A 25,316-nucleotide genomic window follows, 5' to 3' on the forward strand; every position below is an offset into this window, starting at 1 on the left:
CCAGGCACCCCTCGTCCCACCTGATTTTTAATGTTTATTCATTTTTGAGAGACACAGAAAGGCAGAGTGCTAGCAGGGGAGGGGCAGAAAGAGGGAGAAACAGAATCCAAAGCAGCCTTCAGATTCTGAGCTGTCAGCACAGAGTGTGACGTGGGGCTCGAACTCACGAACTGTGAGATCATGACCTGAGCCGAAGTCAGATGCTCAACCGACTGAGCCACCCACTCACCCCTTCCCGCTTCATTTTTAAACTACTGAACAGTATTTCCTGAAAAGGAGGGACTGTGGATTACTTCAGTATGTCTTTATTGGTAGATATGTAGGTTTGTTTTTCTTTCTATTTAAACGAATGCAGTGAACATCTTTGAATATGCCTCTTTGGGCACATATGAACAATCTTTCACTAGGATAAATACCAAGAAATGGCATAACTGGGCTGAAGGATAAGAACCTTTAAAATTTAAATAGTGCCAAGTGAAAGAAGCTGGACACAAAAGGCTGCCTATTGTGTGATTCCACTTATATGAAATGTCCAGAATAGGCAAATCCATAGAGACAGAAAGTAGATTTAGTGGTTGCTAGGGGCTAGAAGGAAGAGGAAATTAGGACTTAACTGCTAATGGGTATGGATTTCTTTTTGGGATGATGGAAATATTCTGGAATTAGGTTGTGGTGATGGGTGTACAACATTCTGAATATACTAAAAACCACTGAATTGTATGCTTAAGATGGTGAATTTTTGGTATATAAATCTATCAGAATAAAAAACATTAAATATGTATGGCCAAATTGTCCTCCAAAAGTCTTGTCCTAATTTAACTTTTTTTTTTTTAAACGTTTATTTATTTTTGAGACAGAGAGAGACAGAGCATGAACGGGGGAGGGGCAGAGAGAGAGGGAGACACAGAATCGGAAGCAGGCTCCAGGCTCTGAGCCATCAGCCCAGAGCCCGACGCGGGGCTCGAACTCACGGACCGCGAGATCGTGACCTGGCTAAAGTCGGACGCCTAACTGACTGCGCCACCCAGGCGCCCCCCTAATTTAACTTTTAAGAACAGTGTGTGAGGGGCATCTGGATGACTCAGTAGGTTGAACATCTGACTTCAGTTCAGGTCACGATCTCATGGTTCTGGAGTTTGAGCCCTGTGTTGGGCTCACTGCTGTCAGCACAGAGCCTGCTTTGGATCCTCTGTCCTCCTCTCCCTCTGCCCCTGCCCCGCTTACCTGCACTCTCTCTCAAAAATAAACAAACATTACAAAATTTTTTAAGAAAAAGAACAGTATGTGAGAATACCTGTTTTTCTACATCCTCATCAATAGTGGATGCTATCAGTCTTTTAAATTTTTGCTAATCTGACAGAAAAATAGGTGTTTTTGTTTTTTTTTTTAAGTTTTTGCTTCCTGATTACCATGGGGCTGAGAATCTTTTCATAGATTTATTGGCCATTTGTATTTCTTTCCTCTGTGAATCAAGTGTTTACAGCTTGCCCATTTTTCTACTCTATTGTTTATCTTTTTCTAATTGATTTATAGGAGCTCCATATATTATGGGTGTTGACCTTTTATCTTTTTTTTTTTTTTTTAATCTATCAGACTTGTCAATCTTTTTATGTCTTGGGTGACTTTTAGAATGGCCTCACCAACTGTTGTTCTGCACATGTCCTACATTTTATTCTGGTATTTTTATGGATTTTCATTTATGGGTTTGAGCCTTTAATCCACCTTGAATATAGTGACCGGTGTTTTGGTAAGGAATCTATTCATTCTGTGTATGTATTGACCAAATCTGTTTTGTGAAATCCTGTTCAGAGCATTTGGTCGAATTTCCCATGTATATAGGCAGAGGCTAGTATTTCATATCCAGAAAGAGCCTCTGTTTAACCTAAGAATTGACTTCAAGAGTCCTCTAAATGGTGAATTCCCTTCTTGAATTTAAATTCAGTTGGTTCATATCAGGGGTGGATCCAGTTTTGTGGAGTCTGAAGTTTATATAATTCAGGGGCTTCTTTTTAATGCTAGAATACCAAATTTTGAGTACAAAATTAGTTCAGGCCCACACAGGTGCAGAGAGACCTGAACCCAATATATATTAGTTTCAAAGTAAATCCACTCCTGGTTTTGTTACCAGAATGCATCCGTACATAAAAGGATGAGGAACAGCCATCTCCATCTATGGAGTGGTATGACTTTCCTTTATATTCACTAACTGCCACAACTTAAGGATTTTCTTCTTCTTTTGTTTTTTGAAGAGACATTTAAGAGCAGACACACGTATCAAGATGGCTTTAATATTGTAGGTGGAGTTAGTCATTGTAGGTGAAGTTCTTTAAGCAGGGTCTTTGCTGCCTCTGCATTGCTCAAATGTGTAACATATTTGATCACTGAAGTAGCTGGGAGCTCAGTATGGTAATGTGGGTCGTTAATCTTACAAGCCTTTGGAACCTGAATTTACAACTTTAACTTTGCATATCTGCTTACTTCGGCATTTAGAGTCTGGTCAGCACCATTAAGAGGTCTGCAAATGCGACTAACAGGGCTTGCTTTAGCATCCTACCCCTTCAAAAATCAGAGAGGTGGGGGTGCCTGGGTGGCTTATTTGGTTAAGCATCCCACTTAGGCTGAGGTTCTGATCTTGTAGTTCGTGAGTTCAAGCCCCGAGTTGGGCTCTGACAACACAGAGCCTGGAGCCTGCTTTGGATTCTGTGTCTCCCTCTCTCTCTCTGCCGCTCCCCTGCTCACACTCTTGTCTCTCTCTCCTTCAAAAATATATAAACATTAAAAAGTTTTGTATGGGTATTATTTCATTTAATCCGCATAAAAGTCCTATAAGACAAATACTGCTATTATCCCTATTTAACAGATGAGAAAACCAAGACACAAAAATTCCCAAGGTCACAGCTAATAAGTGGAAGAGCTGGGATTGAATTTTTAGCTGCTTGCTTCCAGAGCCAGGCTCTTACCTGTGCTCTGCAGCTGCCTCCCGAGAGAGTGCCCTTAAAACTCAGTCCAGTTACTCACTCATCACATCCTCAGGCCTTTGGAAGATCGAGAGAAGCCAGGTTCCTTCAAGTTTTTTTAAATGAAGACAGGGGTACAAAAACTGCATATTTTAAATGTTTAATTTGACAAATTAATTCCTTTAAAAATGCTCAAAAACGCAGTACAATTCTACTATTTGCAAGATAATGATGAGATTCTTAAAAGACATTAATTTATGGTGTTTTTTAAAAATAAAGTTTATTTTATTTTGAGAGAGAGAGAGAGAGAGAGAGAGAGAGAGAGAGAGAGAGAGAGAGAATCCCAAGCAGGCTCCACACTGTCAGTACGGAGCCCATCGTGGGGTTCCAACTCATGAACCACGAGATCATGACCTGAGCTGAAATCAAGAGTCAGATGTTTAACTGAGTGAGCCATCCAAGCACCCCAGTTCATGGTGCTTTTTTAGCAGGCATGGGATGAGACACAACTTAAAGTTGCTGATGAACATCGGAAAGAAAGGGATATTCATTCTTAAATCAGAACATAAATTTCCAAGTTATTGTCCCTAAATAAATACATTAAAATGCATTTCTGGCCCCATTAATGACTTGCTCTGCAGCTTTAAGAAAATCAGTTAACCTATTACTCATTTCTTTGTCTGTACAATGGGAATGACAGCCTTGGCATCAGATTTCTCCAAAGCACTTTTCAGAGCCTTGAATGAAAGGTATTGGAACTATTGCCTGCGTTATTCCCAGCTCCCAACCTAGCAATTGTCTCCAATTACCAGCCACTTAGAAGGATTTGTAGGTAAGACTCTTATCACACGTTGTTAATTACAACTTTCACAGTTGTGTTTTGTTGTTTCCTTTCAAAAGCTAATGTTTGGTAGTGACTGCTTTCTTTGGGTTAGAAAACACGGCTACATTTCCATACAAATGTCACATTCTTATTAGCACATTACCCATCCATCCCTCACGGGATTATACAACTCTGTTCATAGATATAATCAGCTTTGTATTTTCATTCAAGGGTAACAAACTAGCAAGGTAGAAATCTTGACTTGGCATCAGAACTGAATTGGAACTGAATTGCTCCCCGAGCTGGGAGGGGATAAGACAGAGTCAGGCTCCATTCAGAAATGGCAGTTGTCTCTAGAATCTCAATCACTTGCTCTCCTTTCTTCTCCTTCCAGTATGGTGACTATGACCCCTCTGTTCACAAGCGGGGATTTTTGGCCCAAGAAGAATTGCTTCCAAAAAGGGTAAGAAGAAATCAATCCCCTATTTGGGAAGACACAGCAGAGATGTGCTCTGTGATAAAGCCAACTGGGGGGCTTGAAGGAATATTGGAAGTACATGACAAAAACATTTAAATAAATATTTTGTGATCAATCTTGATGAGTAAAGAATGTTGAATCTCTGTTAAGAATGTTAAAAAGCCAAGGTTCGTGGAATTCATTTGCGGTTGCCAGGGCTGTAAATGTTTGTTTCCTTCAAGGTGGGTGAGCACCAGCGATTCCCAGGGAGGTGTGTGGAGCAGTGTGTGTTCAGCCCAGGGAGCTGAGCTATTTGCAGCTGAGCAGGGTGGATAGAGATGAATTGGGGTGGACATTGTAGTTTTTAATCCTCAGTGTTCATCTTGTTCATTAGCCACAGAAGCAGGCCCTCCCTCCCTTTTGCTGCTCCCGGTTTTATAGCTCCACTCATTTGTCATGTGTAATAAAGGCCCGATTCTCACCTTTACCTGACTTTCCCTGCTCCTTTGATGGCTTTTGTGCAGGCGGAGGCAGCAGCACACACAGCTTAGCCCTGGCCAACCCAACTGAGCTCCTCCCTCTGGGACGTGCAGCCCAGGAAAGAGGGACGGCAGCTGGGTGAGGAGTGCACCTACGCCTGAGTAATGGTGCACCCTTCTGAGTTGTGACTCAAACTGAATGGTGCTTGTCTGTGCGCACCACCTCTGTGCCGTGTGACTGGCTCCCTGTATGTGGCTTTTTAAAAATAGCTTTGCTATTTTGTAAAAATGATGCACAATTATGAAAATGGCATACAATACCAAAACTTTCTTTGTATGTGGGTTTTTTATTTTGCTCTACTTTTTGGTAGGTAATAAATCTGTATCAAATGACTCCAGAAATGTGGGAGGAAAGAATTACAGCCTGGTACGCGGAGCACCGAGGCCGAGCCAGGTGAGGCTGCTTCATTATCGGTTTACATTTCTGTGTGGACTTTTTTTTTTTTTAAGAACTATGAAATTAGGACACGCTCGTTGAACAAAATGCAGTACCGAGGTATATAGAAAAAGGGAGCGCTGGGAGTAGCTGGTCTTCAGTGTTGTGTGTGCTTCTTCTAGTGCATGAATACAGCCTGTCCAGATGTACAGGCCCACTGCACTCGTTGGCAATTTAGGTTTCACGTTAAGGAGTATAATGTATGGATATTCCATAGCTTTTGTGTCCATTTCCCTACTGATGACATTTGGAGTGGCTATAGATTTTCACTTTCTGCAATGTACAGCCTAATGTTGTTATATAATTATATGAGCAGTTCTGAGGATACATTCTTTGCAAGAGTTGCTGAGTCCAAGGATACAAGCATTTTGTGTTCTGACAGGTGCCGCTAAATCGCCCTCCACAAAGGCTGGACCTGTTTACCTGCCTACCAGCAGTGTGTGCACGTCTCTCCCCGCCTCGTTTCTCTCCCCACCACTCATTTTTATCAATCTAACTTTTGTAATCTAAAAGAGGAGACATGTATCTTAAGTACTCATTAGCATTTCCCTGATCACTGTAGGAATTGATCATCTTTTCATTAGTCTTTAAAATATTGTCCTCTTCAAATCAACTTCCTAGCATGCTCTTTTTTTTAATACCATGTATACTGAAAAGTGGACAAGTCTTAAACGTACCACTCAATGAATCACCACAAAGTGAAAACACCGTGTAATACCAGGTGATGAGATAGCACGTGACCACCCCCCCCCCCCCACTATCACTCCCCATCCTTCCTCCCCACAGCTAACCACTCTCCTGACGATGGAGTAGCAGTGCATGTTTTAAATTTTACTTACATGCGATCAGAGAGTCCCTATTTTTTGTGTCTCACTTCTTTTACCCAGAATCATATGGTGAGAATTGGTTTGTGGTGTGTAATAGCAGTAACAGTTTCATTTTCATTGCTGTGCAGAACTCCACTATGTTATTAAAGCATGAATTCCCCATTGCATTATTGGTGGATGTTGGGTATGTTGGGCTGTCTCTTGGTTTTTCACTATTACAAATGACATCAAACGATTTTCCAAGGTAATTGTTTGTACCAGTTTACATCAGCAGTGTGTGTGTTTCTAGTTGTTCCACGTGCTTGCCAACACTGTGTGTTCTCTCAGGTTGAATTTTTAAAATTCCATTTGAGAGCATTTTGAGATTGGAGAGAGGGAAGAGGCAAGGTCATAGGGAGACCTAGTTAAAATATTTCAATATCGCACCTATTTGGGAGTTTCCTGCAAGTCATTGCTTTAAGATCTTAATCTGACTCCTAGCTTAGAAGTAGGTGACCTCGGGGCGCCTGGGTGGCGCAGTCGGTTAAGCGTCCCACTTCAGCCAGGTCACGATCTCGCGGTCCCTGAGTTCGAGCCCCGCGTCAGGCTCTGGGCTGATGGCTCAGAGCCTGGAGCCTGTTTCCGGTTCTGTGTCTCCCTCTCTCTCTGCCCCTCCCCCGTTCATGCTCTGTCTCTCTCTGTCCCAAAAATAAATAAACGTTGAAAAAAAAATTTTTTTTAAAAAAAAGAAGTAGGTGACCTGGGTTGGGTTTTACAGCCCCGATAGCTCTTGACCTAATCTCTGACAACACCCACAGAAATAAAATCAGGAAGGTAGCTCTCCGGTAGGTTGCCGAGAGAATTGTTTCAATACCAAAACCTTGTAGGTGAAAAAAGTTCACAACCAGATAAAGCAACAACTTAAATCAAATTTGCATATCCAAATCCATTTGAGGGAAGAAGATAACATACCACGTGCTTTTCTTGAATTCCTTGAGACGGGTATCATTATTTATCAAGGGCAAAGCGTGAAATTGAAGCCAAGAGACACTGTAATGAATCTGTTCTCTGGCTTTTATGAGGCCAGGAAATTCTGCTTGACCTCGGTGTGTTTAATAGACTCAGGGCTGGGAAGAGCCTTGCTGGTATCTGCTCTGGCTGACATCTTCTGGCAGGTTCCAATGCTCAGGGTGGCGTGTGCCCGCCCTCCATTTTCTCACTTAGTTCCGGTGACAGTGTCTTTCATTCTCTTCACAGGGATGAAGCTGAAATGGAATATTTGAAGATAGCTCAGGACCTGGAGATGTACGGTGTGAACTACTTTGCAATCCGGGTGTGTTGAATCCTCTTTGACTTCCCTGTGTATAAACAGAGGCTGAATCAGGGGCAAACTGCTTTCGAAAATGGGTTACTTCCTTATTCCAGGATAGCAGACTCTTTAATGGTTCACTGGAGGAGAAGGGAAGAGGAAGAGGAGAGGGTCTTAATAGCCTCATTTTCTATTTCTGGACTTCAATTAGATCCTCCGTAGTTAAGTGTCAGTTGAGCCCCCGGGGGACTTGGGCCTGGTCCTGGGCTCTGCTCAGCAGAAACCTGTTTGAATGCTCTCAGTGTAATGTTTGATTATTTCTGGCTCTGTGAGATCTGGCCCACAGGGAGCACCTGTAAATACTTTCTTCCCCCAAGGCACAAGGAGAGTAAAGCTGCTTTTATAGATTACTGATTTGTTTGGGTGGGACTCTTGTTCTCTCTAGCAGGCTAATTGGTTTTCTCTTCAGACCGTTAATAGTCCCACTGCTGTCCCCTGGGAACCCACTGCTTCTGCACCAGAGGCTTTTGTTTTCAGTCCTGGCTGGGTGGGCCTCTTGAGCATCTTTCTCCCAAGGTTCTGCTGCTGGTGCAGCATCTAGGAGCTCCTTCCAAAGGAATTCATGCGATTGGCTCTAGTATTCCATTGCTGGTTCCAAGCTACAGATAAGTAGATGTTAAAATAACCATCCACAGTGGTCCACCTTTATTATTATAGTTGTGGTGTTTTTTAAAATCTGTATTTATTCCTTTTGAGAGAGAGAGTGAGAGAGAGAGCAAGAGCGTGGGCGAACACAAGCAGGGGAGGAGCAGGCAGACTGGGACAGAGAATCCCGAGACTCGACTCAACGACTCAACGAGGGGCTTGACGGGCTTGAACTCATGAACCGCAAGATCATGACCTGAGCTGAAATCAAGAGCCCTTAACTGACTGAGCCACTTAGGCATCCCTTATTGGAGTTATGGTTTGCTTTCCTTTTCAGGGTTCTTATAAATTTTATATGAAATTTGGGTAAATTGTATTACATTTTAAGTAATTTAGGATATGGGGTGGCCTGGCTGGCTCAGTCAGCAGAGCATGTGGCTCTTGATCTTGGGGTTGTGAGTTTGAGCCCCACATTGGGCATAGAGAGTACTTAAAAATAAAATCTTTAAGTAATTTAGGATAGCTTTCTACCTGATTTGTTTTCTAAATACCGATTTTTAATGGATTTCATTACATAAAATTACACTGGCAAGTTATGTTATTTCGTATAGCAAACAAGTACCTAAAAGATTTTCTATAATCATGCAAAAGGTTATTTTCTTTTTCTTTTTTAAGTTTATTTATTTTGAGAGAGAGAGAGAGAAACAGAGCACATGAGAGAGAGGGAGAGAGAGAGAATCCCAAACAGGCTCTGTGCTGTCAGCGCAGAGCTCGATGTGGGAATTGAACTCATGAACTGTGAGATCATGACCTGAGCCGAAGTCAAGAGCCTGACACTTAACCAACTGAGCCACCTAGGCACCCTATATATATATATTTTTTTTTTTTAAGTAAGCTCTACACCCAACATGAGGCTTGAACTCACTATCCTGGGCTCAGGAGTCACATGCTCTCCTGACTGAGCCAGCCAGGTGCCCCGAGGTTATTTTCTAAAGTTTTATTAATTTGTATTTGCTAACTGTCTGGTTTCTTTCTTTTTTTAATTTTTAATTTTATTTATTAAGAGAGAGAGAGAGAGAGAGAGAGAGAGAGATTGTGTGTGTGCAAGCAACGGGGAGGCGGGGCACAGGGAGGAGAGACGGAACGCCAAGCAGGCTCTGTACCATCAGTACAGAGCCCACTGTGGGGCTTGAACTCATGAGCTGTGAGATCATGACCTGAGCCAAGGTCAAGAGTCAGATGCCTAACCCACTGCGCTACCCAAGTGCCCCAATTGTCTGGTTTCTTTAAAGTCAGACTAATTTAACACATTTCTGTGGTTTTGGCAACATCTTTCCTCTTGCCCCATATGCCCACCATCTAGATTCTAGAAAAGTAGTGTTTTACAATCCTTAAAAACCAGTTTCTCATTAGGGAATATTTCTTTTTTCTTTTTCTCTTCTCTTTTTTTTTTTTCCTTTTTTTTTTTTGAGAGAGAGAGAGAGTGTAAGAGTGAGGGGCGGAGAGAGAGAGGGGAGAGAGAGAGAATCCCACCAGCAGCATTGAGAGAAAGGTGAGAGAGAAGCAGGGCTCACCCAGAGTGGGGCTCGAGCTCACCCAATGCAGGACTCAAAGTCATGAACTGTGAGATCATGACCTGAGCCAAAGTCAGATGCTTAATCCACTGAGCCACCCAGGTGCCCGGGAATATTTCTGTAGCAATCAGACCAAAATACACTATTTTGTATGTGTATATGTTTTGTATAATGCAGTAGACAAAGCTAATGGATATTTTAGTATCATTTGTGCGCAAGTTTTTGTAATTTCACCATCAACTAAGGAAGATATGTGCTTAAAACCATTTAAAAGGGACTGCTTGAGTCGCACCTCTCTGTTTTTTCCCTAGGAATGTTGGCATCATGATAGGAAGCAGAGGGTAGAATCCTTTTTTTTTTTTTTTTTTAATTTAATTTAATTTAATTTTTTTTTTTTCCAACGTTTATTTATTTTTGGGACAGAGAGAGACAGAGCATAAATGGGGGAGGGGCAGAGAGAGAGGGAGACACAGAACCAGAAACAGGCTCCAGGCTCTGAGCCATCAGCCCAGAGCCCGACGCGGGGCTCGAACTCACGGACCGCGAGATCGTGACCTGGCTGAAGTTGGACGCTTAACCGACTGCGCCACCCAGGCGCCCCTTAATTTAATTTAATTTAAAGGAAATAGTCACAGGGGCACCTGTGTGGTTCAGTTGGTTGAGCATCTGGCTTCAGTTCAGGTCATGATCTCATGGTTCATGAGTTCGAGCCCTACATCTCTGCTATCAGCACGGAGCTCTCTTTGGATCCTCTGTCCGCCACTCCCCGCCGCCCCTCCCCTGCTCATTGTGTGCGCTATCTCTATCTCAAAAATAAACTTAAAAAAAAAAGTCACAAATATAATGAAGTATCTTGTTTTCCAGAATGTACTACAGCTCTTAAAAGTACAAAGCCTCACTGTGTTAATGTAGTAGTTTTAAGAGCTTTGCAGACGAGGGATCTCTCTCCTGGTTAGTGATAGCTCCTGACTTTGGGGTGTTAGAAGGAGTAAAAAGATTTATCTTGGAGAGCTCACTTGTCCATCTGACACCTGCTGTTAGATTGGTCCTTCTCATCACAGTCTGAGCACCTTCTCACTTTGCAGATCTATTTTCCTGCCTTTGAGTCTGGTTCAATTTCCTTCTTGTCAGCAAGGGGTCAGGTGCTTTAGGTCCTTGTGCAGGGAGCTTCCTTCCACTACCACACAAGGGCCAGACCACACAGCACAGGTGGATGGATCTGTAGCCTGAAGATGTAACCCCAGGCCCACTGCTGGGTCAGTGACATGGAGGCCCAGGACACTTGCCTTCTGTCTGCTCTGCCTGCCAACCAACATATGTACCATCACATTTTCAAACAGCTTTATTGAGGTATAATTTATATACAGTTCACTTTGGAGTATTTTTTCCAGTGTTCTATTATAAAAATTTTCAGACATATAAGAAAATTGAAAAAAATTTATAACAAATACCCATAGATACCCACTGTCTAGATTCTATAACATTTGACCATATTTATTTTATCATGTTGAGACTACATTTTAACATAAAATAAAACCATTTGATCCTAGCACTTAGAATTTTCTTTCTGGTAGTACAACTACCTTTTCTTTCTTTAAATTTTTTTTTTTTTAATGTTTATTTATTTTTGACAGAGAGAGACAGAGCATGAGCAGGGGAGGGGCAGAGAGAGAGGAAGACACAGAATCCCAAGCAGGCTGCAGGCTCTGAGCTGTCAGCACAGAGCCCGACGCGGGGCTCGAACTCACAGACCGTGAGATCATGACCTGAGCCAAAGTCGGATGCTCAACCGACTGAGCCAGCCAGGCGCCCCCTACCTTTTCTTTTAATGTTTAATCCTATGGGTTTTTATTCTACCTCTGTGATAACCTGGTTATAGTAGTTCCCCATTATCCATAGGAGTACTTTTCCAAAAGCCCCCGTGGATCCCTAAAACCATGGATAGTACCAAACCCTACCTATACTATATTTTTTTCTTGTATAGACATACCTATGATAATTTTAACTTCTAAATTAGGCTCAAGGTGTAAGAGATTAACAACACTAACAATAAAAAAGAACAGTTATAACAATATACTATAATAAAAGTTATGTGAATGTGTTCTCTCTCAGAACATCTTATTGTACTGTGCTCACCCTTCTGGTGATGATGCGAGAGGCTTAAGTGTCTGCATGATGAGATGAAGTGAGGTGGATCACATAGGTGTTATGATATAGCGTTAGGCTCCTGTTGACCTGACAGTAGTTCAGAAGGAGGATCATCTGCTTCTAGACTGGGGTAACTGAAACTGTGGAAAGCAAAACCACAGATAAGGGGTGGGGTGGGTGTGGGGCGACTACTGTATTTAATTGGAGGTAACAGTGCTTAGATTGCTGCTACTTTAGCCATCAAGCCAGTGACAGAAGCCCCCAGTGATCCCTCTGGGGGACACTGAGTCATGAGGATGGTATTTTGCCTCTGCCTGCCCCAATTCAGGAAGCTGGAGCCCCCTGGGTTACACAGCAGCTGTGACTTCTATTGGGACCTGTTGGAACTCGTCAGATGTAACAGCATGTGCCAGGTTCTTTGGGAAGTTGAATAAAATCTCACACGTCTGCTGGAGCTGACGGTGGCTGATCTTTGTTGACTCCACAGAATAAAAAGGGCACAGAGTTGCTGCTTGGAGTGGATGCTCTGGGGCTTCACATCTATGACCCTGAGAACAGGCTGACCCCCAAGATCTCCTTCCCGTGGAATGAAATCAGAAACATCTCGTACAGCGACAAGGAGGTAGGACAGGCCCCGCATGCAGACATGCCAGCAGCCCAGCTGCCAGCCTGTCCCCATCTCTCCTCCTCCCTGGACTTCTCCTTGTTATCAGTAAAATCCTTTACTCCCCAGGCTTTGGGTTTTTGGTTGCTGTTTCCTGTTTACAGAGCAGTATTGGCATCCTATTTTCAAGTAGCATCACTAAACCCCCCCTGCTGACCAACAAGAGGCTGGGAAGCTCAACTTGTCAAGACTAAACCCCAAAGAACAGTAAACCAACCAGAAAGTAACCTTGTCTTATTACTTGCCTTTCCATTTCTGGTGAGAAATTCTGTTTGTGTTTTTCAATGTGGTATACATTAAACCCTTTCTCGGTGTCTAGTGCTTGATACGTAGGGTGGGGATATCTGTCTAAGTATTTATCCCCACATGTATATATACGTATGTGTATCTCTTTCTGTCTCTCTGTGAGGATATAAATAAGAATATCAGGCTAACTGCTTATGAGAATTCAAAAATAATTAAGTTTGAATAACTTGGCTGAGCACTCTAAGTTAGAAGTCAGATGTTCCTATACTGGATGGTGATCTTTCCCAAACACTGTAATCTTAGGTTTGTTCATTCACTTGTTTGTTCTCTGTTAATTTTAAAGGAATTATCAAGCATCTGCTTTGTGTTAGTTTTCGTAGGGGAAACGAAGATGTAGAAAAGCCAGTCTCGACCTTCAGGGAAGTTACAGTCCAGCAAGGACCGGACTGCTGTGAGACAGGCTTGTAGCGCAAGGGACTGATGACACACGTGATAATGATCCGGTGCTTTTCTGCTTTCATAAGCGCTCTCAGCCCGACTCTGATTTCTCCTCCTAAGAACATGCTGCAAGAGTAGGGGCCGGGTTTGGGGTATCTGTGTCACATCAGGAAGTGAAGATGTGGAGGGATCAGACGACTTGGTGATTGGTGAAGGGAATAGCAGGGGCTGAGCTCCATGTTCACCAAAGCCATAGCCCTGGGGGCACTTTTCCGATGCAGGGCACTGAGTAGGAGTCCTGAGAGCACAGAGGGCATAGGCCTGGATGGTGCTCGGTGACACACAGCTGGGACGCTGAGTGTGGAATGAGGAACAGTGACGGCTCGTGTTGCTGCCTGCAGAGCCCCCACCCTGAGCAGATTTCCTGTTTTCCCTTCCCTCGTAGCAACTTGAGAAAGGGAACAAACACCAGGCTCCTGGTTTCCAATACGTGGTTGAGATCTACTCGGCCATGCTTGATGAGACAGATTGAGCTTCTTAATTCAAAACATTCTGGCTCTGAAATTTTTTGTTAAGTAGCTCAGAAAAGGAGCATTTAACTATTGCTTTTTTAAAATACTTAAATTGAAAGCCCCACATGACTTAAAGTAGTAGGTATGTTACGGCACGGTAGTTTTTCATCTCTAATTTCATAAAGTCTGTTTACTGCATATCCACACATTTGTGTGCTGAAGGCTCCCAAAACACTCGTTCTTCACAGAACCCAAGGATTAAAGTCTCCCCTAGTATAGCCTGACACAATAAACTCTAATATACCCTCTCCGGGGGCAGGGCACCATCATGTTCCATCATGTCAATAACTTCGTGCAGTAAGAGGACCTCAAGCTGACTTGACATAATAGGAAGTAGTCTTAGTAGTTATGCATGATAGCCGTGCTGTCAAAACAGAAATGTTGGTTTATTTTAAGTGATCCATTGATTCTTTGTGCGCGTCCCGGCAAAGCCTGTGGTTTCCCCACTGTTTGTGGTTTCCCACTGACGGCTCCGGGGTTTGACTTCAAAGCCAAAAATAAGCTCAAGAAATTCACGAATAGCAGCCTACACAAGAGCAATAGTGCTTCTAAGTTAGCTTGACCAAAAGCTAACCAAAGGATCGTTTTCTGTCCTCAGTATGCTAACCCCTCCTTCCTTGGACAGTATAATATGCAAAAGAAATACCCAAAAATACATCTTCCCAGATGTATTTATCTGCTTAGCACGGCTTTCTCGGGAATAGATATCCATTTTTTAAGTGCTTCTTTGAAATGGAACGGTCTAATCAGGAGTGGTTGAGAACAGCAATTGCCGTTTGTCCTTTATATGCTTCCCTGCCTGTGGTCTGGCCCTGGGATCTCCTACTTAGCTACCACCCTGTCCTTATCACTCATCCTTTTCTCCCCTTTGATTTCGAGAGCAGTTTCCCTCTGCTACCACGGTCTCTTCTTCGCACTTTATTCCTTTTATTAACAGCTTTCATCTGATAATCCCCACGTTCAGAAACCTGTGGTGACGACCTGTATGCTGTCACATCAAACCCAAACCCCTCCAACTGTCCACCCCCAGCCCACCCCTGCCTTCCTCCCAGTATGAGCCCGTGATATCATCTTAGTCATCAGAGAGCTAGTAACATCAAACGCGCGCGCGCGCGCGCGCGCGCACACACACACACACACACACACACACACACAGTCTGCTCATTTCTCTCTCTGCCTCATTTCTGTCGCTTGCCCTGTCCTGAATAGCCCTCCATCCAATCTTTTAGGTCCTCTATCATATTCTCTTTGTCTATGACCAGCTGAAGTTCCCGCTAGATCTACTCTGGTAGATCTACTCTGAATCCCCACGACATTTGTGATTTTTGCCACCCGATGAGGCGCTAAGAGATGATGTAATTTCTTAAGTAGCAGTTGAGTCATGAGTCTAGTTCCAGCTAGGTTGTGAGCTTCCTGAAGGCAGAACTGGGCCTGGGATGCTGCAGTGGGCTTCCCAGCGTTGGCCTCATGGTCGGGCCCATCAGGGGTCCGTAGTTCAGGTTTCCAAGCCTGAGATGGTGCCGACAGCACCCCTTCCAGGATCCTGACCTTCCATAGCCCCAGACTCCATGCCCTCAGCTGCTTCTAAATCACAGTGGGTTAGTGCCCGGGCGCCGGAAGCCAGGACAAGGCGCAGCCTTGTGCTGGATCTTTGCCAGTGTGGTTGCTGCTTTTGTGGAATTTCCTGGTTGGTGCTAACACTTTACGTTGTCAGACTGAAACTTTTTCTGCTTCTTTCTTTCAGTTTACTATTAAACCACTGGATAAGAAAATCGATGTCTTTAAATTTAACTCCTCAAAGCTTCGTGTTAATAAGCTGGTAAGTTGAGATCCTAGTCTTTGTTACTAATAACTGAAGTTTTTCTAAGAAACTGAGCGCCTTTTTTGAGAGAGTGACCTCTTGTGAGGTGTAGAATGATAGGTAGCTTACTTGCTACACGCTTTGCCGATGACTTGAAAGACTCTTCTCTTTAGCTTAACCTAACAAATCAAACCTGAATTTTGTGATGTGGAATTTTTAAAAAGTATTTTTATGGAGGTAACTAATATATATAAAAGGATAAGTATAATGTGTATAGAAGGTATAAAGAGTGACAAAAAGGGGCACCTGGGTGGCTCAGTCAGTTAAGCATCCGACTTTGGCTCAGGTTGTGATCTCTCAGTTCGTGAGTTCGAGCCCCATGTTGGGCTCTGTGCTGACAGCTTGGAGCCTGGAGCCTGGAGCCTGGAGCCTGCTTTGGATTCTGTGTCTCCCTGTCTCTCTGCCCCTCTCTGGCTCACACTCTGTCTCTTTCTTTCTCTCAAAAATAAACATTTAAAAAAATCAAATATAAAGAGTGACAAAAATAAATAGCTATGTGGGGTGTCTGGGTGGCTCAGTTGGTGTCTGGGTGGCTCAGTGGCTTAGATCATGATCTCACAGTTCATGAGTTCAAAACCCCCACATCGGGCTCACTGCTGTCAGTGCAGAGCCTGCTTTGGATCCTCTGTCCCCCTCTCTCTATACCCTTCCCCTGCTGTGCTCTCTCTCAAAAATAAATAAACATTAAAAAAAAAAAAAACTACACACCCACTACCCAGCTTTAAGAAACCACACACTCCGATACTATTAAACCCCCCCATGTTAGCACCCTTCTGGTTTCCCCCATCCTCCTCCCTGAGGGCAATCACCATTCTGAGCTGGGTGCTCATTATTCGCTCGCTTTTCCTCAGAACTTTATTTCCTATACAGAAAAATGAATGTACTATTAAGTTTTGTGTACTTTTGACATAAGTGCTGTCAACTGTCTATGCTCTTTTGTCACTTTTTTTGTACATTATTTTCTGAGATGTGTCTATGTTTGATGCTTAAAGAGATGATCCCTTTATTTTCACTGCTGTATAGTATTCCATTGTGTGCAGATAAATGTACACATATATACATATATCCACACAATGATACATATATATGTCTCCCTCCCCCTCTCTCCCCGCCCCCATATATATGTCATTTTCCTATTAGTGAATAGTGAAGTGCTTTCTACTTCTCTGCCATTTTAACAAAGCTGTTAGGAACATTCTCGTACCTGCCTCCTGCTGCACATGGGCAATAGTTTCTCTAGAGAGTATCTACTTAAGAGTACAAGTGCAGGGCTGTAGTGTATGTCCAAATTCAAGATTAAGCCATGTTGTTTTCCAAAGGAGATGAATTAATTTACAGATGCAGTGCAGTGGGTGTGACTTCCTTTTGCTTTATGTCTTCTGCACTTATAATATCAGCCTTTAAAATTTGTTTGACATATGTTGTGCATATGAAATGGTTTCTCAGTATTATATAAATGAGCATCTTTATATTTACTAATGAAGTTGAACATCTTTTTGTATATTTTTTGGCCAGGCTTTTTGTCTCTTTTGTCAAATACTTATTTCATGTCCTTTGGCCATTTTTCTCTGGGTTGTTTGTATTCTTTATTGATTATATCATCTCTCAGCTTGTGGCTTATTTTTCCTCCTTTTTAATGTCTTAACAAACAAAGAATGCTGGATTTTAACATAGACAAATGTATACATCTTTTCCTTAATCATTTGTGCTCTTTGTGTTTTGTTTGACATCTTTCCTTATCCTCTGATCATAAAGATATTCTTCTAGGCTTGATTTCGGCTCAGGTCATGATCTCACGGTTCCTGAGTTCGAGCCCTGTGTTGGGCTCTGTGCTGACAGGATGGGGCCTGCTTGCGGTTCTCTCTCTCTCAAAATAAATAAACTTAAAAAAAAGATATTCTTCTATATTCTTTTCTAGAGATTTCAAGGGTTCAATCTTCGTATTTAAGTCTTTAATCCTTCTGGTGTTGATTTTGTGTGTGGTGTAAAGGAGGGATCCAGCTTCTTCAGCTTCTTGTGTTTTTTGTTTTTTGTTGTTTTTTGTTGTTTTTGTTGTTGTTTTTTAAAGTAATCTCTACACCTAACATGGGGCTCGAACTCATGACCCCAAGATCAAGAGTAGCATGCTCCACCTACTGAGCCAGCCAGCTGCCCTCAGCTTATAGTTTTTTCACATAAATAACCTGTTATCCCTATTGAATGAACTTTCCTATCCTCCCTCATCTGTAGTGCCACATCTTAAATTCTTATTTATTTATTTATCTATTTATTTACTTATTTAGAGAGAGGGGCAGAGAGAATCCCAAGCAGACTCAGCACTGTCAGCACAGAGCCTGATGCAGGGCTTGATCACTTGATTCATGAGATCATGACCTGAGCTGAAACCAAGAGTTGGACACTTAACCAACTGAGCCACCCAGGTGCCCCTATAGTGCCACATCCTAGGAGAATAAGATGCATCCAGAAGACGCACCTCCCTTCACCTGTGACTTTTGCCCCCTGGCGTACTGGAGGCCTGTCTCCAGAGCCAAGAGCCCTGGAGGCCATTAGCAGGGAAGGCCTTGCTGTTTCACTCTGTGCTTTGCTCTTTAGGTTTCCTGCTGCCCCCAGGAGCCCTTAGACAAAGATGCTGTAGCCCTGGTGAGCTGGTAGGCAGTGAAGTACATTTGGGGGTTTAACATTTCTCCTGCTTCCATGGCCACAGATTCTCCAGCTCTGTATTGGGAACCATGACCTTTTTATGAGGAGAAGGAAGGCTGATTCTTTGGAAGTTCAGCAGATGAAAGCCCAGGCCAGGGAGGAGAAGGCTAGAAAACAGGTGAGAAAGACCATGTCTGTACCACTGTTGTCACTGCTTCTTGGTCTTGGCTTGGGAGGTAAGGAGCAGTCGTAGGCTGACAGGTGTCATTTGGCAATGGACATACCTTCTCTTATTTTATCCCTGTTGGATCTTTACTGGCCAATGCCCAGCTGGTGTGGTGTCTGCTCTGGAAATGAGGAATAAATTCTAAAAGCATATACAAAAGAAACATCTCTAGTTATTTCCCCACTTAAGTGAAGTGGGAGTAATGCAGGTTTGGGAAGAGATAGTCAAGCCTGGGTCTGTCTGTCCATCCATCCATCCATCCATCCATCCATCCATCCATCCACCTAGCTAACTCGCTTTTTTTTTTTTTTTTTTTTTTTTGCCTGCCGGTCTCCTTTGCCCAGCCTTGTCCTTTTCTAATTAGAAGGTGATAGAATGCATGACAGCATCTCATGCTTACCGCGGGAATGCTAATTAGACTTCGGCCACACTTCCCCACCACGGGTCAGCCCAGGCGGCATATTGCCTGTGGTGGGAGGTGCCAGGAGAGCTTATCAGCAGACTGGACAGTCCGCATCATTGTTTTCTACTCATAAACTATCTCGGCTCACCGAAATCCACACAACTAATCTGAGCCTCGCTGCTGAGAATATCCACTGTGGCTTTGGACTAACTCCTAGACAGAGTAGCAGCAGCTGCAGTCAGCTGCCCGCAGGACTCACAGGCTCGGAGCAGTAATCATTAGTCTGTGCGCAGCTCTCTGATGTGGGTACTCTGGCGAGGCTGGCTCCCTGCCCTGAGATTTACAATGAAATGCCCAGTTTGATCCAGCATGCTTTTAGGGCTCCCATCTCTTTGCTCTCTGAGATTGCATACTATAGATGTGCTATTTGGGATGCTTTGGCGGCCAGGCTGGTGGAATGGGTTTTGTTGGACAAAGAAATGCTCCTGAGCCAGCACGGTCTAAGTGGCAACTTCAAGAAGAGCCTTCTTTGACCTCTTTTCAGCTGAGCAAAGCTTAGAAGTGAGAGATCTGAAGACGGCAATGAGTGTGTAGGCCTCGAGATTGTGGCAGAGAAGAGCGTGCATACACCCCACACCTGCACTGCCTGTGGAACAGCAGAGGCAGGGGCCTGGCACCTGCAGGCCGGGCTCCATGGCCCAGTAGTATAGACACTGACCTTGGAACCAGATGTGAAAGTTAGTATGTGACATTGGTAGATGATTTATCTTCCAGATCTCAGTTTTCTTATCTGTTAAGTGGAGCTAATGGTATGCCTTCTCTGTCTCAGATCAAAGGACACATTGCACCTGAAAGCCTTTGTGAACTTAAACCACCTTGCAAACAAGAGGTCCCTTATTATCGGGTGGAGGTCTAGGGGGAAGTGCAGTGCTGGGAATGGAAGGTGGTTGCCTGGGCTTTTGTCAAGGGGAGAATAATAGAGATACAGTAATCCACCTAATGGAAATTTGTAATGCAGTGGAAATTAGAGAACAAACTGGCCAAGCTTTTCACTGACCTGCAAGGGAAAAATTAGAGAAGAATTTACAGTATTTTATTGCTTGTCTTTGCATTATTCCTTCGAGGCCCAATGCCTTTTTTTTTTTTTTTTTTTTTTGGCTCAGTATTTACAAAAGGCAGCAATCTTAAAAATGTTGGGTTTGGGAGAAAATTGAAGCAAGAAGTAATTAAATGTGCTCTATTTAAGGAAGAAAATAGTGCAGTGGTCACTTCTGGCTTCTGCTTTCTGAACTCAGTTAATACCCTAGGATCACAGAGAATAGCACTTGTCCTGTGCTTGTTCCCCTTATTAAGCTCTGCATGTGGCCCAATTAACACAGTGATCCAGAAGGCATGGGAGGTGGCGGCAGCTTTGTACCAGTGCCTTAAGGACAGGGGGCCGTGTTCCCTGCTCAGCTCCCTCCTGTTGCAGGCCTGGCCGGGAGCTGCCTCTGCGTGAGGCTGGGAGCCTGTGCCGTGGGGCTGTGGCTTCCCCCTGTGAAACACAATGTGTGAACTACACGATTCCATCTTCTCTGTGGGTCAGAGGCAGGAGTGATTGTGGATGAAATTAGAGATGTGGGAGGGGTCGTGTGGGTGAGAAATGGTGAGGTGGCTCGTCCAACCAGAAGAAGGCTGTCTGTTTCTGGGGCTCCATCTCAGGGAGAAGGAATCTGCATTGCGTCCTGTCCGCTGCTGGGCGGAGCCACGTGAGGTCTGATATCGGCAGGGTAGCCATTTCAGTACACAGTGTGTGAGAATGCCTCCTTCGATCCAGGTGGACTTGGCAGGGCTGGCTTTTTTGTTGTTTTGTTTGTTCCCTCACCCCTAGATGGTTTTTCAAGGGACACAGCTTTTGATTCTCCAGCTGGTTTTGAAGGACAGAGGGTGGTAGGTGACAAGAATGACACTGCCAACCTCTAAAGTAAAGGGACGAAGAGGGTCTCCCTGGGCATCTCCGGACACTGGGCGTTCTAGGACCCTTGTGGCAGTGTAGGTCGTGAGCCCCATGACTCTCGTTCCCCCCCCACCCCCCAGATGGAGCGGCAGCGCCTTGCTCGAGAGAAGCAGATGAGGGAGGAGGCTGAGCGCACAAGGGATGAGTTGGAGAGGAGGCTGCTGCAGATGAAAGAAGAAGCAACAATGGCCAACGAAGCACTGGTGATTTCTGGGGGAGTCTGGGTCCCAGGAGGCTACACGGGGATTCCCTTGGGTTTTGGGAATTAGGTAGGCCTCCTGAGGACCACAGATAAGTAACATTTGCTTTGACATTTCAGCTAAAAACAAACAAACAAGCAAAAAAACAAAAACAAAAACAAAAACGGTGCCTTTTCTTTCCACCCATGCTGGCAGGAGATCATGTGTGGCCAAGCCCCACTTTCCCTAGGGCGCCTTTAAAGCAGGGCCTCTCTGCCTGCCCGGGGGTCAGATCACCCTCTGTGATGAAAGTTGTCCTGTGCCTCGTAGGACGGTTAGCAGTGTCCCTGACCCCTACCCACTAGATGCCACTAGCACCACCTTACCCTTGATTTGTGACAATCAAAAACATTGTTACCTGTCTCCCACTGGTTTGAACCACGCATTTAAAGGGAAAAGCCTTGGCTCAAGTGGTACTCAAAAAGGTGCTTTCTTGTTGTTCCCCATGGGTGGGACTTTCTGAAAAGTTGAGGGTGTGGCCGTCTGGCCCTTGCCAAAGTGTCATCTGATGGGGCATTCAGTGGCAGGGCCCCGGGGAGTCTGACGCTCTGGTTCCTGCTGACCTGAATTTCTGAGGCCACATCTGGGAGGGATGACAGGCATGTGATCGATCCCCATCCCAGCTGATAGCACCCTTCTCTCCAGATGCGGTCCGAGGAAACGGCTGACCTGTTGGCGGAAAAGGCCCAAATCACTGAGGAGGAGGCAAAACTCCTGGCACAGAAGGCCGCGGAGGCCGAACAGGAAATGCAGCGCATCAAGGCCACAGCCATTCGGACGGAGGAAGAGAAGCGCCTGATGGAGCAGAAGGTGCTGGAGGCTGAGGTGCTGGCGCTGAAGATGGCTGAGGAATCGGAGAGGAGGTTAGAGGTGGGGAGTCCAGGGCACTGGGCCCCAGGCGAGGGGCTGTTCAGTCGTAACCTGGCCCTGAGGCAGAGCTTGACCGCACTTGTCCACAAGCTGCTTCAACTTCTAGGATGGTGGGGTGGGGGGAGGCTCCTCCCTTGACAGGTTGGTGAGGACTGGTACTTAAGCCGGTGTGGGCTTTGGGGGCTGGGGTTAGTGGAAGGGCTCAGGAACACGGTTCTCTAGTCGAGTGGACCTCTGGTCATGCTTGTGTCTGTGATAAACTGCCGTCCCTCTGATAGCCATGTTTGCAGGAATGCCATCAAGCACGTCTGCAGACCGCTTTTAGCTGAGGAGCTGTAAGGAGGCTCTTCTTAAGTTTAAAAAATGTGGTTCTTTTCCCTTTTCATTTAGGGGACATGTGGGGACAGAGCAGCTATTTACCTTTAACGTGGTAATGAGGAACCCGCTTCCCTTCAGCCATTCTTGGTGCTAAGGCTCCCGAGGCAGATAGGAGGGGAGGGCCAGGATCCTGTCTGTGGCCAGGATGCGCCAGCTCACGACCAGGTTGAAGGATGGAACTGTAGTCTCCACTTTTCAAAGAGTATTCTAGCCTCTGGATTGTTCTGGTCCTGCAGCCTTCAGATAAACACTGGCACATTCCCCGCAGCATTTGGCTCTATTGACCTAGAACACTTGAATTTGGCTTTTTGCTACCAAGGTGCATTCACTACAGTTTCCTATCCGCTTTCTGCATGTCGTTCTGGGAATATGGATCTTTGTTTCCTGCCCTGTCTCGGGCCCCTTTCTTTCTGTGTGTGGGTCACTTCCCCCAAGACCGATGTTGGGCCTGGTCCCTGGGTCCTGTGTCTTGCAGGGTGAGGCACGAAGACCTCAGCATTGCTGCTCATCTTGCCTGAGGTTGGCCCTGGGCCTGCAGTCGTTTTCCTTGGGGGCTGTGAAGAATCGATTCTTTCTCATCCTGTCCTTCGTGATCCAATATATGATCTTTGATTCATGCACTGTACCTTTGCCTAGCTCACTCTCACCCACAAGTTAAGCAGAGGAAGCTGTTGGCCCCTCCCCCCTCCTCTCCCTCTACCAATTGCAAAGGTTTGAACTTGACTCCTTCCCAGCAGCTTCCCTGCCCTTCCCATTTAGATTTACCATTGCAGTGAACAGTACTCAGGAATGTTATCCTTGCTTTGGAAGTTCTGATGTTCATGTCAGTGTCCACCCCCCCCCCCTCCCCACTGGCCTTGTTTGCCTGATCTGGTGCCATCATCAGGGTTAACTCAGGTCCCTCCTCTCCAGGGGGACTGTGGGGAAGAGGGCTGTCTTTCTTCTACCTGTCACCTTCATGGACCTGACATCTCCTCCTTTCCTTGCAGGGCCAAGGAGGCAGATCAGCTGAAGCAGGACCTGCAGGAAGCCCGCGAGGCAGAGCGAAGAGCCAAGCAAAAGCTCCTGGAAATCACCACCAAGCCCACATACCCGGTGAGCCGGGCTGGGAGCTGCCAGCCTGCAGCTGCTTCAGACCTTGTAGCTTTCTCTTCCCTCCAGCCCTTCAGTTCCGCTGGTGGTGCCACAGCAGAATGAATGATGCAGAGGGCCTGCAGCTTGGGAAGGGGCAGAATGCCTGGTCTGCCATTGGCCTTGGACTGGTCACCTCTCTGGTTGCCTGGATAGCAGGCAGTGGGGCCTTTCCTAGCTCTGAAATGTTTTTCTTCGTCTTTTTTTTTAAGTTTATCCATTTATTATTTCTGAGAGAGAATGAACAAAAGCAGGGGAGGGGCAGAGAGAGAGAGGGAGATAGAATCTGAGGCAGGCTCCAGGCTCTAAGCTGTCAGCACAGAGCCCAACCTGGGGTTTGAACTCATGAACCGTGAGATCGTGACCTGAACCGAAGTTGGATGCTTAACCAACTGAGCCACCCAGGCACCCATGTTTTTCTTATTCTAAGTAATATAGTCCCAAATTATTTTTAAGAGATGATAGCTGCTGCTGCTGCTGCTGCTTCTTCTTCTTCTTCTTCTTCTTCTTTTTTTTTTTTGAGAGAGCGAGGTTGCAAGTGAGCAAGGGGCAGAGAGAGAGAGAAGTGGGGCTCACTTGGCACTCATGTTTTACCTAAAGTGAGGCTCATGTTCACCCGAAGTGGGGCACGAGCTCACCTGAAGCGGGGCTCGAGCTCACCCGATGTGGGACTCGAACTCACAACCTGTGAGATCATGACCTGGGCTGTAGACAGATGCCACCCAGGCACCTGAGACGGTAGCTTCTTGATGCCAAGCTGAATGTAATCTTCAACTACCTTTGTGTAATGTATACCATCATTGCATTTCTGGGCAGGGGTACCGTATACCTCAGGGTAAACTATAGCCATGTAAGAACCATTTTCCAAACTCAATTTTGGGACAAGGAGGCAGACTTCAATTAAACAGGGTCACACCATGAGTAGACAAGCCTCTTCCCTTCCCTTCCTCTGTGCATTCAGTTCAGCAAACTGTTCTGTTCCATATAATACCAGGCACCTGGATAGTTCAGTTGATGAAGTGTCCAACTCTTGGTTTCAGCTCAGGTCACGATCTCACAGTTTTGTGGGTTCATGCCCCGCACTGGGCTCTGCACTGGCAGCATGGAGCTTGCTTGGGGTTCTTTCTCTCCCTTTCTCTATCTCTCTGCCCTTCCCCTACTCACACTGCCTCTGTCTCTCCCAAGTAAATAGATAAACTTTAAAAAAATAATAATGCCAGGCAGATGCAGAGTCTGTATACAGACAGGGTGCACAGAGGCCTGGAGGGGAACATAGCCCAGCTTGTAGGGGCAGGAGAGGCATAGGATCGTGCCTGAGCTGGCTCTCAAAGGCTAAGGAGGAGCTAGCCAGGCGAGAAAGAGACTGCAGGGTATTCGCAGCCAGTGCACAGATGTGCACATGGCACAGTGTGTGCACTGCACACTCACAAGGCATGCAGCCAGGAGGCACACAGGGCACAGCGGCGTAAGCTGCCCAGGGTTTGAGGTGGAGGGAAACGTGAGCGGTTTCCTATTGTCATCTGTTCTGGTTATCTATTACTATGTGACAGGCCACCCCCAAGCCAGCCATATAGCTCAAAACAGCCATTTGTTATTCTCTCTCATGGCTTGGTGCATTGATTGGGCTGATGGTCCTTCCTCAGAATCTCTGAGGCAGTCGCAGACAGCAGCCAGGACTGGAGTCGTCTGAGGGCTCATCTGGGCTGGGCACCTGAGATACGAGTGATTTTAAAATATATACTGGAATGGGGTAGCCTGGCTAGCTCAGTAGGTAGAGCATGCAACTCTTGGTCTAAAAATAGATGGGTAGGTAGGTATGTAGGTAGGTAGAAACAAAGGGAGGGAGGGAGGGAGGGAAGGAAGGAAGGAAGGAAGGAAGGAAGGAAGGAAGGAAGGATAGGAGGGAGGGAGGAAGGAAGGAAGAAAAGAAAGGAAGGAAAGGAGGGAGGAAGGAAGGA

At 45.2% G+C, this 25,316-nt stretch overlaps 1 protein-coding gene across 6 annotated transcripts in view; it reads left to right on the plus strand.

Annotated features, from left to right (window-relative positions):
* NF2 (neurofibromin 2) overlaps positions 1–25,316 on the plus strand; it is a 77,948-nt gene that overhangs the window by 35,908 nt on the left and 16,724 nt on the right. For all 6 annotated transcript variants that reach the window (XM_030336122.1, XM_030336121.1, XM_030336125.1 and 3 more), the window contains 9 exons: positions 4,175–4,243; positions 5,088–5,170; positions 7,276–7,351; positions 12,182–12,316; positions 15,359–15,433; positions 18,180–18,293; positions 20,821–20,943; positions 21,625–21,842; positions 23,217–23,322. In XM_030336122.1, coding sequence (XP_030191982.1) covers positions 4,175–4,243; positions 5,088–5,170; positions 7,276–7,351; positions 12,182–12,316; positions 15,359–15,433; positions 18,180–18,293; positions 20,821–20,943; positions 21,625–21,842; positions 23,217–23,322 — 999 coding nt within the window. The remainder of the gene's footprint in view (positions 1–4,174; positions 4,244–5,087; positions 5,171–7,275; positions 7,352–12,181; positions 12,317–15,358; positions 15,434–18,179; positions 18,294–20,820; positions 20,944–21,624; positions 21,843–23,216; positions 23,323–25,316) is intronic.

Source organism: Lynx canadensis, chromosome D3, assembly GCF_007474595.2.
Source record: "Lynx canadensis isolate LIC74 chromosome D3, mLynCan4.pri.v2, whole genome shotgun sequence".
Taxonomy (NCBI): Eukaryota; Metazoa; Chordata; class Mammalia; order Carnivora; family Felidae; genus Lynx; species Lynx canadensis.